Source organism: Erpetoichthys calabaricus, chromosome 9 (assembly GCF_900747795.2).
Source record: "Erpetoichthys calabaricus chromosome 9, fErpCal1.3, whole genome shotgun sequence".
NCBI lineage: Eukaryota > Metazoa > Chordata > Cladistia > Polypteriformes > Polypteridae > Erpetoichthys > Erpetoichthys calabaricus.
In genome coordinates, this window is record NC_041402.2 from 41,875,357 (window position 1) to 41,893,187 (window position 17,831).

General features: G+C 40.0%; 1 protein-coding gene across 3 annotated transcripts in view; it reads right to left on the reverse strand.

The window, feature by feature from the left end:
• nlrc5 (NLR family, CARD domain containing 5) overlaps window positions 1–17,831 on the reverse strand; it is a 154,514-nt gene that overhangs the window by 46,108 nt on the left and 90,575 nt on the right. For all 3 annotated transcript variants that reach the window (XM_051931673.1, XM_051931674.1, XM_051931672.1), the window contains exons 31-34: window positions 15,672–15,728; window positions 9,779–9,862; window positions 6,557–6,640; window positions 1,218–1,301 (exon numbers count right to left, since the gene is read on the reverse strand). In XM_051931673.1, the coding sequence (XP_051787633.1) occupies window positions 1,218–1,301; window positions 6,557–6,640; window positions 9,779–9,862; window positions 15,672–15,728 (309 nt within the window). The remainder of the gene's footprint in view (window positions 1–1,217; window positions 1,302–6,556; window positions 6,641–9,778; window positions 9,863–15,671; window positions 15,729–17,831) is intronic.

Consider the following 17,831-nt stretch of genomic DNA (forward strand, 5'->3'; position numbering starts at 1 on the left):
ATGAACATTTCATTTTTTTAACACTATCATTATTTATCAAATCCATATAGTCAGGCTCAGGATTGCTGGGGCCATGGCCTATCTGGGCAGCAAAGGATGAAAGGCAGGAAACAACTCTTAGTAGGACTTGATAAACATTAAGTAAATAAAACACTACTCATTAAGGATTTTTACCAATTCCAAATACTATTGAACAGACCATGTCTTATTATAAGTGTCATTATTCAAAGATGTCACAGATTTTGCCGACAGAGACTATGATTCAGTATAGTTTTCCCTCTTTGCTTTAGTTAAGGTGTACAATTTGCAGCATTTGTAGGTTACAAAAATGTATTTTATTTACTCAAAATAATTTTGCCAGTGCTTGCTAATGGTTTTTGACCAATGACAGTACATAGAAACTCAAGCCTGAAATGACTCCATCACATTAGTGTGTTAACACATCTAAAAAGCACTGTTTTGTACCTGTGAACAGAGTAACATTGTCTTGTGATTTAAGGGAATGGCTGCACACATCATACAATTTGATTAAGTAATTTATGTCCCAAGGAACCCAGCCACAGGGTTGGGTGTTTCTTTGTGCCGGTCCCAAGCCCGGATAAATGGGGAGGGTTACGTCAGGAAGGGCATCCGGTGTAAAAGTTTGCCAAATCAATATGCAGACAACAATACAAATTTCCATACCAGATCGGTTGAGGCCCGGGTTAACAACATTAGCCAACATAGTGCTGGCAGAAGACAGGACGATATGGAAGAAGATGATCTGCTGTGGCAACTCCTAACAGGATCAGCCGAAAGAAGTAGAAGACTTTATGCCCCAAGGGCTCTCTACTGTATATGCTGGCAGCATGGCTTAGTGGACTTTAAACCCTAAGGTTTCTGGTTCATTTCTCAACCTCCAAATCAGTGTCTGATTACGAGCAAGTAACTTTTTCATGTTTTTAAAAATATAAATGTAAGCAATTGTAGTATTTGCTAAATAAAAATGTCAGTCAAAAATACAACAGAAACAATTTAGAAAATATAACATTAAATCTTAAAATACTACAGCTTAAAAAAGGAGAATAAATTACAAATCGACTGCTTTAAGCGCATTGCAATTGTGTGGCTACAAGCTGCCATATGAGCTCTTTCACTTTAAAGAACATCTGACTAATAATTAAAAATGAAGTAGTTTTAGTGGGTAAACTCACAAGTTGTAGCCATATACCACTCACCTTACATTTAGCACTTCACGGGCAATGTCGAGCTCTTTTATGAGACTTCTGATCTCCACAGCTGTTATGCCATTATCTCTCAATCTGTCAAAACAAGAGAAAAATTACATTTTCAAAGGATACACAGAAACCACACTTTTCCACTAAGACAAATTTTTTTGCTACTAAAGAGACCTGAATGTTTATTTGTTGGTCAAAATATTATAGTGTTGGTGAACTTTTAAGATGAAGAGTGAAAGTTAAAAAAAAAGATAAAATCAAGCAAGTGCAATTCCACTGAGGGACTTGTTTGTGTTGCTGCTCTATGGGAGCTAAAAATGGATGAAAAAAGGTAGCAATCCACAATCAAGTGTTTTTCCCAATCTTATACAGTAGATTTATATAGTTTCTATTTTTATTTTTACCACTTCTGCATTGTATTCATGAATAATTCATCACCTGCAAGTTTACTTTCTGATCCACTTACTTTTAAAGCAGTGTGTCTGTCTCCTTGGTAGCATTTCTTCCATTCCTCCATTCATCTACCCATCCATTTTTAAGCCTCTCTTCCAGTTCAGGATTGCATAGAGCCAGTTACTATTTTAACTATCACAAGCATTTTAGGATATCTGAATTTAACTTTTGAGATATTTCAAAATTTTAATTTTGTTTGCTATACCCAGCATTACTAGGCAAAAGGCTCTGCATGGGCTGTCAATCATATGTACAGGATGAATTTAGAGTCACCAATTACACTAACATTCACTTTTTTGAAATGTGTGAAGAAAAACAGTAATACCCTGAGAAATAAAATCCCACAAAGACAGTTTGGGAACATGCAAAGTGCGTACAGAGAACAATGTGAATGCAGGACACTGGAGCTGTGACACAGAAAGTCTAGCTACCGTGTCACCATGCTGTCCAGTGGCTCAGTTACCTGCTGCATGAATGATAGCACGTTGGGGTATTCTTATTTAGGTCAGCAGGATGATTTCTGGTGTTCTTGGCCTACATTATGGCGGCAGGAGACTTGTGTTTGATTCAAGATGTCTCCTACTACACAACTGCTACTGACAGCAACATTCAAGTGAAAGGGTCTTCCAGTGTCAGTTTCCATGGCACAAGATTAACCCACAGCCAGTTGTAAGCAGTGACTGAATTGTCTGTGGCCAGTGAATGCAGAATATTTGGGATCCATAGTACTAAACGAGAATGGTAAACCGGATATGGACGCAGGGACCTGCCCGTGGACGCAAAAGACATAGTGCGCAGGCGCCACACAAAGCCCCCCTCCAACCAACGGAACTCGCAGAAATAAGAAATGAGGCAACGCGCCCATAGCACACAAAAAAAAGGAGTCAGACGCAGACGCCCCACAAAGCCCATGGCACACAAAAAAGAGGATTCAGACCCACGCCCCAGAGTGACATGGTGCACAGTCGCCACACAAAGCCCCCCTCCACTAACACAAATAAAAAATGAGGCAACGCGCCCATGGCACACAAAAAAAAAGGAGTCAGACCCAGGCGCCACACAAAGCCCATAGCACACGAAACGGGACAGACTACGGAGTCCACACACTAACATAAATAAGAAATGAGACACAAAGCACCCCTCCACTGACAGAAATAAGAAATGAGGCAACGCGCCCATAGCACACAAAAAAGAGGAGTCGGATGCAGGCCCCAAAGTGAAACGGGACGGACTACGGAGTCCACACAGGGTCACCCATCGAGCCCGAGATTACAGCTCAAAGACGAAAGAGCAACCGCAAGCGAACACTCGACATCATACAGAAACCCCACAAATACAGACAAAACAACATATTTGAATCGCATTATCCCCGCCTAACAGTGAAACGGGACATACTACGGAGTCCACAAAGGTTCACAAATCAAGCCCGAGATAGTACGGAAAAAGAGTAGTCACCCCACCGCACTACAGTAAAAGGGGACAGACTACGGAGTCCACAAAGGGTCACACATCAAGCCCGAGATTACGGCTCAAAGACGAAAGAGCAACCGCAAGCGAACACTCGACATCATACAGAAACCCCACAAATACAGACAAAACAACATATTTGAATCGCATTATCCCCGCCTAACAGTGAAACGGGACATACTACGGAGTCCACAAAGGTTCACAAATCAAGCCCGAGATAGTACGGAAAAAGAGTAGTCACCCCACCGTACTACAGTAAAAGGGGACAGACTACGGAGTCCACAAAGGGTCACACATCAAGCCCAAGATATTACGGAAAGCGAATTGTGGTACGGAAAACTCCAGATACTACTATAGAAGCATTCGCCTACAACGTGCATCTGAAATCAACGTACACACTACACAGCAGAATCCACGCACTTCTAAAAAACCGCACGCGGACACCCGACGTCATACATAAACAACAAGAAACCGGACTACAATACATATTGGAATCACAGAAAACACAGGCGCAACACCTGATGGGTAATAATAAGAAGAAACGAACGCTCCGTATTAAACATACGTCATCTGAACACGTACAAACTATATAGCATAGGTGAATCTCATTACAGTGATGCACTATTAACCGTACAACCACAGAAAACGCTCCATATTAACAGTAAGTGCGATCATCCTTATTACTTACCCATATTACTAACGATAAAGAACAGACAAGTCATAAATTCACGATCACGGGTGCAAAACGATACGGCTCAAGTAACGGGACCACAAAGATGAACCTGCATGAAAAAAAACAATAAACGTAGGCACCTACAACTCGCTTCTGAAACCGCGGAAGAAAAACTGTCTCGGCTCCAAAAACGAAAAGCTCCACTAACACAGGTACAAAAACGAGCCCAAATGGACAGATACAATTAACGTGGACGCATGCAGCGCGCATCTCAAACTGCGTAAGCGAAGCAGGCACGGGTTCAAAAGGAAAGAGCTCGAGTGACAGACATACAAAAACGGGACCAACAGGAAAAAATCAATGAACGCAGACGTCTACAACGCACGTTTATAATGAGTCCACTATTAATGAAAATTCATTGGGATTAATGAATGTCATTTGCAATCATTGTCATTCACTTAACTTCCCTGAAGAAACAACTGGCAATACAACTAATGAGTTTACACGTTGTTGTCAAAAGGGTCAAGTTTGACTGCCTCCTTTACATGAATATCCTGAATATCTATGGAAGCTTCTAACTAACGATGTACCTGAAAGTAATCTACAGCTTACATCCACATGACGCAATCTATCAACGAATGAACCTTCCTGAAAACAAACAATGCACGGAGCTTATACTCAGAAACGTCACTAAGATCATAAACAATCAACCATTAGCTAACATTCAACATGAGGTTGAAAAAGAGGCCAATACAAAAGCAACCTATGGCTGCCCAGCGGGCACGGGTTCAAAACGCCGGGGGTAGGCGAGCGAAGCGAGCAGGGGGCGGAGCCCCCTTGTGTCAGTAGAAACCATGCTGGACTAACAGCTGAACAAAGTAAGCAGTGATGGTGGCAAGTGATGGAAAATAACATTTATGCAGTGACAGCGAATAGCCAGCAGTACAGTGTCCATTTTAGAATATTGTCATTTTATTACTTCTCCAGTCATCAAACATCAGTAATACTTCATATCATGCATCAGCAGTCACCTATCACTTGTCGCACATCACTACTCACTTGCAGCTCATCATGCATCACTTGCCACTGCCTTGCAATCATTTATTGATTTGTTCTGAACCTAGTTTTGTTAAACTTGACTTGCTTGTATGGAATGTTATTTGGTTTTAATACAATCAATAAAATGTTAAAAAAAAAAGTAGTCACTTATCACACATCACTGCTCCGTCATTCTTCATTACTCACTTATTGTTGATTACACATCACTCGCTGCAGTCATTTCTCATATTTACTTTACATAATTATAAAAAATATAGACACATTAAAGAACATTCTTCATTACTCACTTATCATTTGCCATGCATCACTCTTCACTATTCAGTTCTAGTTTATTATATGTCACTCATCAGTACTCATTTGTCCCTCATCATGTGTCACATATCACTTTTCATTTGCAGTTGTCACACACGTGCATATGGGAGGCAGCTAAAGGGCCTGAATAAGGGTAATTCCATGCCAGACCAGGGGGTGGCGGAGTGTACTGGCCCTTTCTCTCTTTCCAATGCAGACCGATTATGGGAAATTCCGCCTGGTCCCGAGATGTCACTTCCAGTTCTGGGTTTAGTGACATCACTTTCCGTTTCTGGCCTTGTTGACCCCACTTCTGGTTCCAGCCCTGATGATGTCACTTCCTATCCTTGGCTTTAAAACTGCCATCTTTGCCTTATCAAGACAGTTCTGTTTTGGGCTCAAATCTGTACACATTTGTACTCCTTATTCAACTCTTTTGCAGCCAGGAAAAACTATACGGGTGGCTGCCCTAAACCTTTTTGCGACCCTTTTGTCTCAGTGAGTGGTGTGAGCAATGGCAGCGGGCTTGTGGAATGTAGATTAATAACATAAATGCAGCCAATCGGTTTATTGAAATATCACATTTCTTTTCTTTGCTGCCATCATAACTCTAAATGTTACTTTTAGTACTATGCAATTAACATTAAATAATTTAGGCTGGTTGGAAGGGAAAGATATTAGCAAAATGATGAGACATTGCTTTTATTGTTTTTATTTTTTGTGTTTTTCCAATGGAAAGATTAGACAATATCCTTTACTGCTACATAATTTTTCACCTAAGTTGCTAGTTTTAGCCAAATTCTAAATCATAGTTATGCACATACTAATACAACCTAGCTTGCTTATAATTATTTTTGTATTACGGTGAAAAATGATCCCACTGTCCTCACTTATTTAGTTTAAAGGAACTGGATACATTCCTATTTAGTGTAGATAGATAATTCCATGTTTAGAAAAACATTTAAAGGAATATGGGTAAAGCACAAATAATTCAGTTCTTTAATCTGTCTGTATTTTTTTATAATTATTTACAACAAATATGAAAATGACTGCAGCGAGTGATGTGTAACCAATAATATGTGAGTAATAAGGAATGAAGAGCAGTGATACGTGAAGTGTGATGAGTGACTACTGAGTAATGACAAGTGATGCATGATGAGTTACAAGTGATCAGTGACTATTGTTACATGCTATGGAGTACTAACATTATGTCTGTTGAATAGGGAAGTGAAAAATGATCATGTCCTAAAATGGGTACTGTACAGCAATGGCTAAGAGCTCCTTTAGATGCTCATGGTGCCACTTTCTTTTGATGATCTTTTAGCTGCTTGCTAACTCTTGGTAACTCTTTAGGCTTCAGATGAATAAATTGGCACACCATGTTCTAGATACTCACATTAACTTCTTTAGGGATTTCAGACCAGCTAATGTTTTCTCAAGGGCTTGTAGTCCTCCACTTGGAATTGTGCTGTAGGATAACCTTCAAAAAGAAAACAAAAACTGCATTTTATTTAGGTATGTGACACTCCATAGCTGCAATAGAATATGGATTGTGGCAGGAGCCTGGGGGCCAGACCCAGCTGTGACACCTGGAAGGACCGGGAGGCAGTTTATACATCCCCCAGGCCACGAGGGTGCAAACGCCCTGGATAATGAGTGGACCACAGGGACGGAGCCAGGAGGCTCACACCCACTGGGGCCCATGGCCGCTGCCAAGGAGCGCCTGAGTATCATGGAGCCCAGAAAATCTGCACTTCTGCCACACCTGGGCAGGTGGAGGAAGGACCTTGCAGGGATGCCCGAAGTGTTTCCGGGTGCTTGTGTGGCACTTCCGCCACACCAGGAAGTGCCGCTGGAAGGTCATCAACAAGCACCTGGAGCACATCCGGGTGAATATAAAAGGGGCCGCCTTCCTACAGTCGAGGAGCTGGAGTCGGGTGCTGGAGGAGGACGAAGCTCCAGTGAGGAGAGGAAAGGTGGACCATAGACATTGAAAGGCCAGAGGAAGGGTGTTGTGGTGTTGGAAACACTGTGTGTGTGCGGGATTTGGACTTTTGGGACAAACTGTAATAAACGTGTGTGTTTTTTAAGAACTGCCGGTGTCCGTCTAGCAGGCCCGGTTCTAGAGGCAAAGCCGCCATCGTGTCATTTAAATTCAGCCGCCCCCTCACCCTATAATACCTTGACTCATTTTCTAAATCAGTGTATTTAAAATTAAAAATTTTCGCAATTTCCTCAATGTCAAAAAAAATTAAAGAAAATTTCTTCGTAGGTAGAAGAAAACTTGATTTACGCATTTAACAAATTGACGACAAGTTTAATTAATTCATCAGTAAAATTCCGAAAATAATGCGAGTGCCAATTATAGACTTAATTTTCTTGAAAAAGACATCGCCTCATATTCTCGCAAATACAAAATTTAGCAAAAGTCTATTTCTTCACATCACACCTGTGAAAGATATTTATAGGAAAACAAAATATGAATATGCATTTATAGAAAAGTAAGCGTTTATTATTAAATTACATGTATTACAATTATTCCACTAAATAAAATATTAAATTAAAATTGCACTCTCCTTGCTTTCTTACTTGCAAGTTCCTCAATAATGCCATCTAAGTTAATTTCTTCTGACAAATCTTTCTCTATTGCAATTAAACCTAAATTACACAATCTCTCTTGGCACATCAACGATCTTAAGTAAGTTTTTCTTTGAAGCAAGTTACCGACATTCGACGGGAAAAGATGAGCCCCGCGCTGAGCCAGCATTTTGTTGAGGGCCGCCCTCTATGTTCGGCCACCTGAATAGGATCTGAATACTTGTGCCAATGTAATATGTCTTTTATTTGTGATAAATTCCCCAAAATTTCTAAAATCCCACTTTTGCTTTGCCATTATAGGGTATTGAGTGTTGTTAGATGAGGAAAATTTTTAATTTAAATGATTTTAGCACAAGGTTGGAGCATATCAAAATGTGAAAAAAGTGAAGGGGTCTGAATACTTTTTAAATGCACTGTATATCAAAATAATGCAAATACATAGTTAAGGCTTTTCAAGGCAGGAAAGAACCCTGGGACTCACACCTACAATTATTAGTAATACAAGGCCAGTTCAGGAAGGTGAATCAAGCTGGCCTGCACAGCCTTAGGAGTACCCAGAGAAAACCCCCATATAGACATGTGAAGAGTGAACAAACTCCACTATCAGAGAAAGCATAAGTCTAAAATGAGTCAGAAATAAATCTAAGCAGGTGGGTACATATGACATTCAAGACATGTGGTGGAGTCAGTGGCTTCCTTTATAATAGTTATGATGCATAAATAAAAGTAGGCCACAAGCCACAATGCTTTAAAGTCTATACCACTCCAAGGGGTTTGGCTTGCAGATTAAACCAGGCAAAAACAGAGAATACACTACATGTACTTTAGTACAAAAGCAAAGAGAGGAATGGTGGATACCAAGCTAAAAAAGTATGGATATCTGGCTGAGAAAATCTGCACTTTAGTAATATAACAAGTAACATGGTAGATCATAGTGATGCTGAAAACTAATTGAACCATCTCAGAAAATGTAAGAATTATCATATCATGATATTCTGGGGAGTAGACAGAGCACTTATGTTCAAGGGGACACGAATCTGGTCATTTAGCTGCCTTTGTTCCAATGGGGAAAACAAAATAAATGCAAGAAATTGTATCTCAAGTGGATAAAGGCTTCAGTCACATTTGTAAATGTGATGTTTGCTAATTGGCGGCACGGTGGCGCAGTGGGTAGCGCTGTTGCCTCGCAGTTGAGAGACCTGGGGACCCGGGTTCGCTTCCTGGGTCCTCCCTGCGTGGAGTTTGCATGTTCTTCCCGTGTCTGCGTGGGTTTCCTCCAGGCGCTCCGGTTTCCTCCCACAGTCCAAAGACATGCAGGTTAGGTGGATTGGCGATTCTAAATTGGCCCTGGTGTGTGAGTGTGTTTGTGTGTGTCCTGCGGTGGGTTGGCACCCTGCCCGGGATTGCTTCCTGCCTTGTGCCCTGTGTTGGCTGGGATTGGCTCCAGCAGACCCCTGTGTTCGGATTCAGCGGGTTGGAAAATGGATGGATGTTTGTTAATTTATATAATAATTTTTAATTCATATTAATTGATAATTGGGCAGGGTAACAAAATGCTTAGCGCTGCTTCGGCAGGGATTCAACACCCTGCATTCAAGCTCCACACCTGGTTACGGTCTAAGTGAAATTTGCATGTTCTCCCTGGGGTTTTCCTCTAGGTACTCCAGCTTGCCTCCCATATCCCAAAGATGTGCATGTTACATTGATTAGAGATTCTAATTTGTTAACGTGTAAGTAAGTGTGCCCTGCAACGGCCTGCCGCTCCATCAAGATTTGGTTGCTGCTTTGCTTCCAGTGCTACCAGTATTGGCTCTGCTCTTCACTATGTTTAATTGGGTTAACAGGGCTTGCCAATGTTATATAACGTCATACTATGAAGTAACAAAGGCTCTATTCCTTATGCAGGAGTGCCTCCCTCAAACTGAGCTTGCATTGCACCAAGCCTTGTGCTGAGATGTCACGTAATCCCAAACTGTACATTTTTCTAAAGCTTATCATTATAAAATTATACAGCACTCACTCAAGCTGGGTTAAGTTCAGGCACTTCTGGAGTTTGGAAGCTAGTAATTCAAGATTTCTCAACGTGAAGCTGCATTCCTTTAAGCTGAAAAACAAAACCGTTTAAAAGATAGTGACAGAAGTCTCAGTGGCGGACATGAATCTCAACAAGTGCAAGGATATGAAAAAAATCACATAAAATAAATACAGAGGCGATCTAGTTGTCAATAAATGTAAAATTAAGCAAAACTGAACAAACATTGCTAACAACAGAACACGTTGGTGGGTAATAATCTCTAACTGTGGAGGTGGTGACTTCTTCTTACTCCATTTTAAACAAAATCCTTAATTTAAGGACACTGTCAGCTGGATGATGGAAAATATTTACTTATGTTATTTACTTTAATAAATGAATGTTCTAAGACCGAGTTTGGCAATAAAGATTCCAGAGTATAAAATACTTCTTGAAATATAGATGGTTTGATAATAATGACTAAAATAATAACAATGTGTCTCTTCCCTGAATAAGCCGATTACAAGGATTGATGAATAGATTGATAGATGGAAAATCACAATTCATTCTCTCCATTGCATTTCTCTGGGTATTCCAGCCTTCATACCAAAGACATGTGGATTAGGCGAATTGGCTTCTGTTGAGTATCCCCATATGGATGTGCACAGAGCTATCTTAACAGCATCATAGGCCTCCAGAAAAAGTAGTGTACTGGGGCCCCTGTTTTGATAGCAAAACAGAAACATATATAGGCTTCAGAAACCTTGTGGGCCCCTATGCTCATTTTGCCCATATGTTAAGATGGAGCTGGGTGTGTGTGAGGGTGTCCTGAAATTGACTGCTAATGGATCCGACCCAGTACTGCCAGGATGGGCTCTGAAATGGATAAGCAAGTCAAAAATTCAAAAATGGAGAAGAACAATCACAGCCCAATAGTTTATTTGTTTTTTTAAATTTCCAGTTTTAGACTTGTGAGGACCTGGAACTATAATAATATTATTAATATTAATGATAATTATAATAATGTGTCTCACCCAGTTATTTTCTCCCTTGTGCCCAGTGTTGCTTGAATACACTTTGGTTCCCATGATTTTGAACACGATTAAGTGGGTTCAAAGTTGGAAGGGTTATTTATATACAGTTGTGCTTTCAGAGCTGGCCCTGACCAACTTGGTGCCCTAGGCAAGATTTTACCAGGTGCCCCTTACATCGTGGTCAATTTCATCATAAATAATTGTACTCATACATTCAGATAGAAACTGCATAGGTTTGTCTTTTGAATTTTTCTTTATTTTAAAAACAACAACAAAAAACTGTATTAAAGAGGCAAGCTGCATAAAACAAATCAAATATAAATAGGGTAGTTCACAAATTACATTAATAAAAAAATTAGTGCAGACATAACAGAACAAAAATGTAATATACAGTGCATCCGGAAAGTATTCACAGCGCATCACTTTTTCCACATTTTGTTATGTTACAGCCTTATTCCAAAATGGATTAAATTCATTTTTTTCCTCATAATTCTACACACAACACCCCATAATGACAACGTGAAAAAAGTTTACTTGAGGTTTTTGCAAATTTATTAAAAATAAAAAAACTGAGAAATCACATGTACATAAGTACAGTATTCACAGCCTTTGCTCAATACTTTGTCGATGCACCTTTGGCAGCAATTACAGCCTCAAGTCTTTTTGAATATGATGCCACAAGCTTGGCACACCTATCCTTGGCCAGTTTCGCCAATTCCTCTTTGTAGCACCTCTCAAGCTCCATCAGGTTGGATGGGAAGCGTCGGTGCACAGCCATTTTAAGATCTCGCCAGAGATGTTCAATCGGATTCAAGTCTGGGCTCTGGCTGGGCCACTCAAGGACATTTACAGAGTTGTCCTGAAGCTACTCCTTTGATATCTTGGCTGTGTGCTTAGGGTCGCTGGGCTGCTGAAAGATGAACCGTCGGCCCAGTCTGAGGTCAAGAGCGCTCTGGAGCAGGTTTTCATCCAGGATGTCTCTGTACATTGCTGTAGTCATCTTTCCCTTTATCCTGACTAGTCTCGCAGTCCCTACCGCTGAAAAACATCCCCACAGCATGATGATGCTGCCACCACCATGCATCACTGTAGGGATGGTATTGGCCTAGTGATGAGCGGTGCCTGGTTTCCTCCAAACGTGATGCCTGGCATTCACACCAAAGAGTTCAATCTTTGTCTCATCACACCAGAGAATTTTCTTTCTCATGGTCTGAGAGTCCTTCAGGTGCCTTTTGGCAAACTCCAGGCAGGCTGCCATGTGCCTTTTACCAAGGAGTGGCTTCCGTCTGGCCACTCTATCATACAGGCCTGATTGGTGGATTGCTGCAGAGATGGTTGTCCTTCTGGAAGATTCTCCTCTCTCCACAGAGGACCTCTGGAACTCTGACAGAGTGACCATCGGGTTCTTGGTCACCTCCCTGACTAAGGCCCTTCTCCCCCGATCGCTCAGTTTAGATGAGTCCTGGTGGTTTTGAACTTCTTCCACTTATGGATGATGGAGGCCACTGTGCTCATTGGGACCTTCAAAGCAGCAGAAATTTTTCTGTAACCTTCCCCAGATTTGTGCCTCGAGACAATCCTGTCTCGGAGGTCTACAGACAATTCCTTTGACTTCATGCTTGGTTTGTGCTCTGACATGAACTGTCAACTGTGGGACCTTATATAGACAGGTGTGTGCCTTTCCAAATCATGTCCAATCAACTGAATTTACTACGGGTGGACTCCAATTAAGCTGCAGAAACATCTCAAGGATGATCAGGGGAAACAGGATGCACCTGAGCTCAATTTTGAGCTTCATGGCAAAGGCTGTGAATACTTATGTACATGTGCTTTCTCAATTTTTTTATTTTTCATAAATTTGCAAAAACCTCAAGTAAACATTTTTCACGTTGTCATTATGGGGTGTTGTGTGTAGAATTCTGAGGAAAAAAATGAATTTAATCCATTTTGGAATAAGGCTGTAACATAACAAAATGTGGAAAAAGTGATGCGCTGTGAATACTTTCCGGATGCACTGTAAATAAGGGCATTGCACAAACCTCAGCCTAAACATTGTTCTGTAGTTTTACCTGTCTTGCCTTTCCTCCAGCAAAGTCATCAATAACCTCTTCATAAGAAAACTGTTGTGAGACATCATGATTCATACTAAATGATGGAAAGTCCTGTGAAGCATTTGCGTGACATTGAAGACCTTAAGTATGTTTTAATGAGTTTGAGCTTAAAGAAGCTCCTTTCAGTACAAGCCACTGAGAGTGGAAGAGTGGCAGAGATTCTTAGAACAACCCAAATTGGGGTAGATTTCTGTTTTTGTTGTGAAAAAGTTCAATATTTGTTATGCCATTAATATCTGGCTGCTCATCATGGGTTTGAGGAGTGCTCAGGGTTTGACAGTGCTCTAGCAGCTCTTTTTTCGACATGCTGGGGAAGGTGAAGAGCATTCCTAATGTGTCTCTCACTTCACCAAATCTCACTTGAAGTGATGACAGTGCTGTATCCACAACCACATTAAAAATGTGGTTTTCATTTTATTAAATGCTCCCAGAGGGAGAGAGATGTATGTGTATAGTACAATAAAAATAAGAAAAAACTTTCCTAATAGGCAAGTTTAGGTAGGTCATTTGTGAGACAGGCCTAACATTAAAAATGAAGTATCATCTCACAATTGTGCCATCTAAACTGCATCATATTTTTAAAAATTGTACTATATACCCTCTCTCTCTTTCTCTCTCTCATGCAGTATGTCAGCACAACACTCAGCCATCGACACTACGCGTTTAAAAAAAATATAACAAGGTATATCTTTATATATAATACGCTACTGTGGCTGTTTGTCTCTCTGTCCAGGATTTTAAATCGCCTGTAGCTCGCAAACCGTTTGACCTACTGACCTGAAATTTGGTACACATACATTACGTGATGTCTACTATTCGCTTTCGGGGTGATGATTGACCTCCAAGGTTATTCCTCTTTTTATTTTTATTTTATTTTATTGTAGAATCAACTCTCGAAAGCAGTCAGCAGGGCGGCCGTGCGGTGCCTGCATACGGGTGCCGTTCTCATCCCCCACCATCTTTGCCGTCACTTCCCCTAAATCTTCATATCTTAAATCATTCTTGAGGCAGATTGAAGACTTTAGTGCCAGCTTAAGTGAAAAATTAAAGAAAACGTACTTAGTAATTGCAACACAAACACTGACTTAATCAGTTTTAACGTGAAAAAATGGCAACAAAAGAGGAGAAGAAGTGGGCCATTAGGGTGGAGAAAAGAAGAGATGCTCAGGAAGCAGCAAGCGAGCAAACGAATGCTAAATGTACCAAGAAAGAGTATGAAAACTAGGAATGTTCAAGTCAAGTGTATTCACTGCACGTTATTGTGCAGTGCCCCGTTACTGGTTTTCATATAATATAATAATCAACTCATAAAAATTACACATTTTAAGTAAGGGGAATGGCAAAATAAAATAAAGAAAAATGGTTTATGACTTTTATTAAGGTATGGAAATGGGAAAAATATTTTAATGTATGAAAATGATAACACTGGATGATCAAATTAATATTAATAAAACTATGCATTTTTCTTGAAGCATTTTATGTATGTTTTTGTGCAGCTCACTCATAAGAAATAGAGAGAGATAGAGCTTGGGAGCATGAGCTGATAGGCCTAACTGTATTTCTGAAAACTACACTGCAAGTACTACTATGTTATTTTCTCCTAAACAGCCAAATAATATGGTCATCCAAAGACACTTTCAATTAAATAAACTGTACGTATCTTTGTCTTTTTTCCATTTCTCCTCCTGTGCTTTTCTCCTTTTTCTTCCCTGTGCACCAGGGAGTTTTAGTTATTTAATATTATTGATATTATATATTATCCATCCATCCATTTTCCAACCCACTGAATCTGAACACAGGGTCACAGGGGTCTGCTGGAGCCAATCCCAGCCAACACAGGGCACAAGGCAGGAACCAATCCCAGGCAGGGTGCCAACCCACCGCAGGACACACACAAACACACCCAGCACACACTAGGGCCAATTTAGAATCGCCAATCCACCTAACTTGCATGTCTTTGGATTGTCGGAGGAAACCCACGCAGACACGGGGAGAACAGGCAAACTCCACGCAGGGAGGACCCGGGAAGTGAACCCATGTCCCCAGGTCTCCCAACTGAGAGGCAGCAGCGCTACCCACTGCGCCACCGTGCCGCCCATATTATATATTATTTATTGTTTATTTTAAAATTATGCTTATCATTTACTATCATGTTTGTGGGTCAGCTCCATTCTTTGCCTAACCCCCACAAACAGATAGCAATGGGAAAAACAGGGTGGGGCAGTTGTGCATGGCGAAAATCTGTATTTATATTATATTTGAGCATATTAATTTAATTTACTTTCATTTAACATTATAATGTCGTAGAAAATAATATTGTTCCAATACTATGAGCAAAAAAATATATTTAAAATATATTATATAGTGGGTTGGATAATGAATGGATAAATTATTCCCTCTTTTCCATCACCCCCTATGCAAAACAGCACCCCTAGTGGTCGTCTAATTATGTGACAAGCCGGCTCTGAGTACTCTCGTTATTGACAGACTCACAGTTGCTGAATAAGCTCCACTGTAAACCACACATAATCAGTAGTAAATGATTTCATTTGGAGACATTAGGTGCATAGGATTGGATATCTTTATTGGGCTGAATGGCCTGTTTTTACTCACAAACCAATAAGCAAGTATTTTATTTGTGTGAAAGTACCTTTCACCATCACAAAAGCTTCCACAGCAATGATTCTGGCTTTGTGCAGTTGGTTGTAAATTCAGGCGCATTTGCTTTAATTAGGATTAAGTGGAACAAGGACTAACCTTACTGACTGAGAAGCATGGTAGCTGATGTGTGATGCTCTCCTTCTTGATGGGCTCCTGGTAAAAACAAACAACCTGAAAGTTATTATTAACACAGAGAAGACAATGTCACAAATTTTACTCCGCCTTGATATACCATTGTTTCTTAAACTATGTGTTGTAGTCGCAGGCACGTTTGTGATGGGTTGCCACATGATTGTGTGGTAAAATTTGCTGAGTTCATCCAAGTGCAAATTTTGTGTTGAGTGATACACCTCCTTCTATTTCACATAATATTTATTCCAGTAGGATGCAAAATAAAGGCAATAATGCATCAGAGAAAGCTTTGGTTTTTATGGCATGAAAACATAAAGAAATATTCGCCATGACAACATCTACCCTTCTCACAACCAGTGAATCAATCAAACTGAGCAGACTGATAACCAAAGACACATACAAGAAAGGGGGGCGAGTTGAAATGACATAAGTGAAGGGACCAGCGCACTAATTTGAAATGTTTGGAAGAAATTAACAGAAGAATATGACGATTATCAGGGTGCTATGAAGGGTGAGTGAATGGGTTTGGGCCATATATGGTGTATACTAAAAACAGCTACAGTGGGCAAGGATAAGTGGTGGGTGCTTCCTTGTGTGTTCACTGTTATTGTATACATTGAATCTAAATCCGTATAACAGGTGCAATGAAGATTTTACATTATGTTTAAGTACTTGGTGAGGAAGCATTCCTTTTCTTAAGACTATTTTAAAGTGGTTTAAAGGGGTTTGATAAATTTCAATATACTGGTGTATTGGTATAAATATAAGACATATGACTATTTTATTGTTCAAAACTCATGATACTCTACTGTAATTTAAGCAATATACAAAGTAAGCTGCAAATACAAGTCAAAATATGAACTGTGTGAACTAACACTGATTAACATCCCAACAATAAGGTCACCGAAGTAAACAGCCAGCAAATAGAAAACCTGCGCCTTTTGACTTTACTTAAACAGAGTCTCCTTAAACTTTCAAACTCTGGGCCCTTTAATCCCAATCTAAACACATTCTGTGTATATTTTTAATGTCTGCCATTGGCTGATTTTAATCTCTATATCTTTGCTAATAATAATAATAATAATATACATTTTATTTATATAGCACCTTTCCAATGCTCAAGGTGCTTATTTAAATGGCATGGTATATGTAATTCTGCTCTGTACTTCTAAAATTTATATATTTTTTTTTTTATTTCTTACTATATTGAGAAATTGTTCTGTGTACTGTACTGTATTGTATTGACCCCCTTCTTTTGACACCCACTGCACGCCCAATCTACCTGGAAAGGGGTCTCTCTCTGAACTGCCTTTCCCAAGGTTTCTTCCATTTTTCCCTACTAGGTTTTTTTGGGAGTTTTTCCTTGTCTTCTTAGAGAGTCAAGGCTGGGGGGCTGTCAAGAGGCAGGGCCTGTTAAAGCCCATTGCGGCACTTCCTGTGTGATTTTGGGCTATACAAAAATAAACTGTATTGTATTGTATTGTATGTAACATTGGATACAAATATTTTCTGCACAGAACACTAAGCAAAAGCTTTGGAATAGCATACCTTGTTATATATGGTCAGCACCAACTTTGGTCCCTTTTAAATAACGCCTGAAAGCCTAAGCATTTTAAACTTGTATGTTAGCATTAATTTTTTGGTGTATTTATTTATAGTATACTCACTCTTTATAGTATACACACTCTTTATTTATAGTATACACAAACATATCGTATCCAGCTCCTACAGATGACCTCACTTCCGGCAACTTCTGATGGCCTCATAAGAACTTCCTGCCCTACAACACGCCCTTCCTGCTTTCCCGCATTCAGTTCACCCACTCAGGAGGGCTAGGATTGCTGACCAATATCAGTCTCTAAAGACTACTCAACCTACAATATACAGGGTGGATCCCCAAATCTTTTTCTTGTGTTTTTGTGCTTTTACAATGGCCATTGTTTATTTGTCTATTTGTGGCTCCAATGTCATTATGATATTATTCCTCTTCTTGAGTTCCAATAAAGAACAATTTACTGATTTGGGTCCTCAGATTAAAAAAATTAACAACACCAACCTTTTTTGGGAGTTTTTCCTTGTCTTCTTAGAGAGTCAAGGCTGGGGGGCTGTCAAGAGACAGGGCCT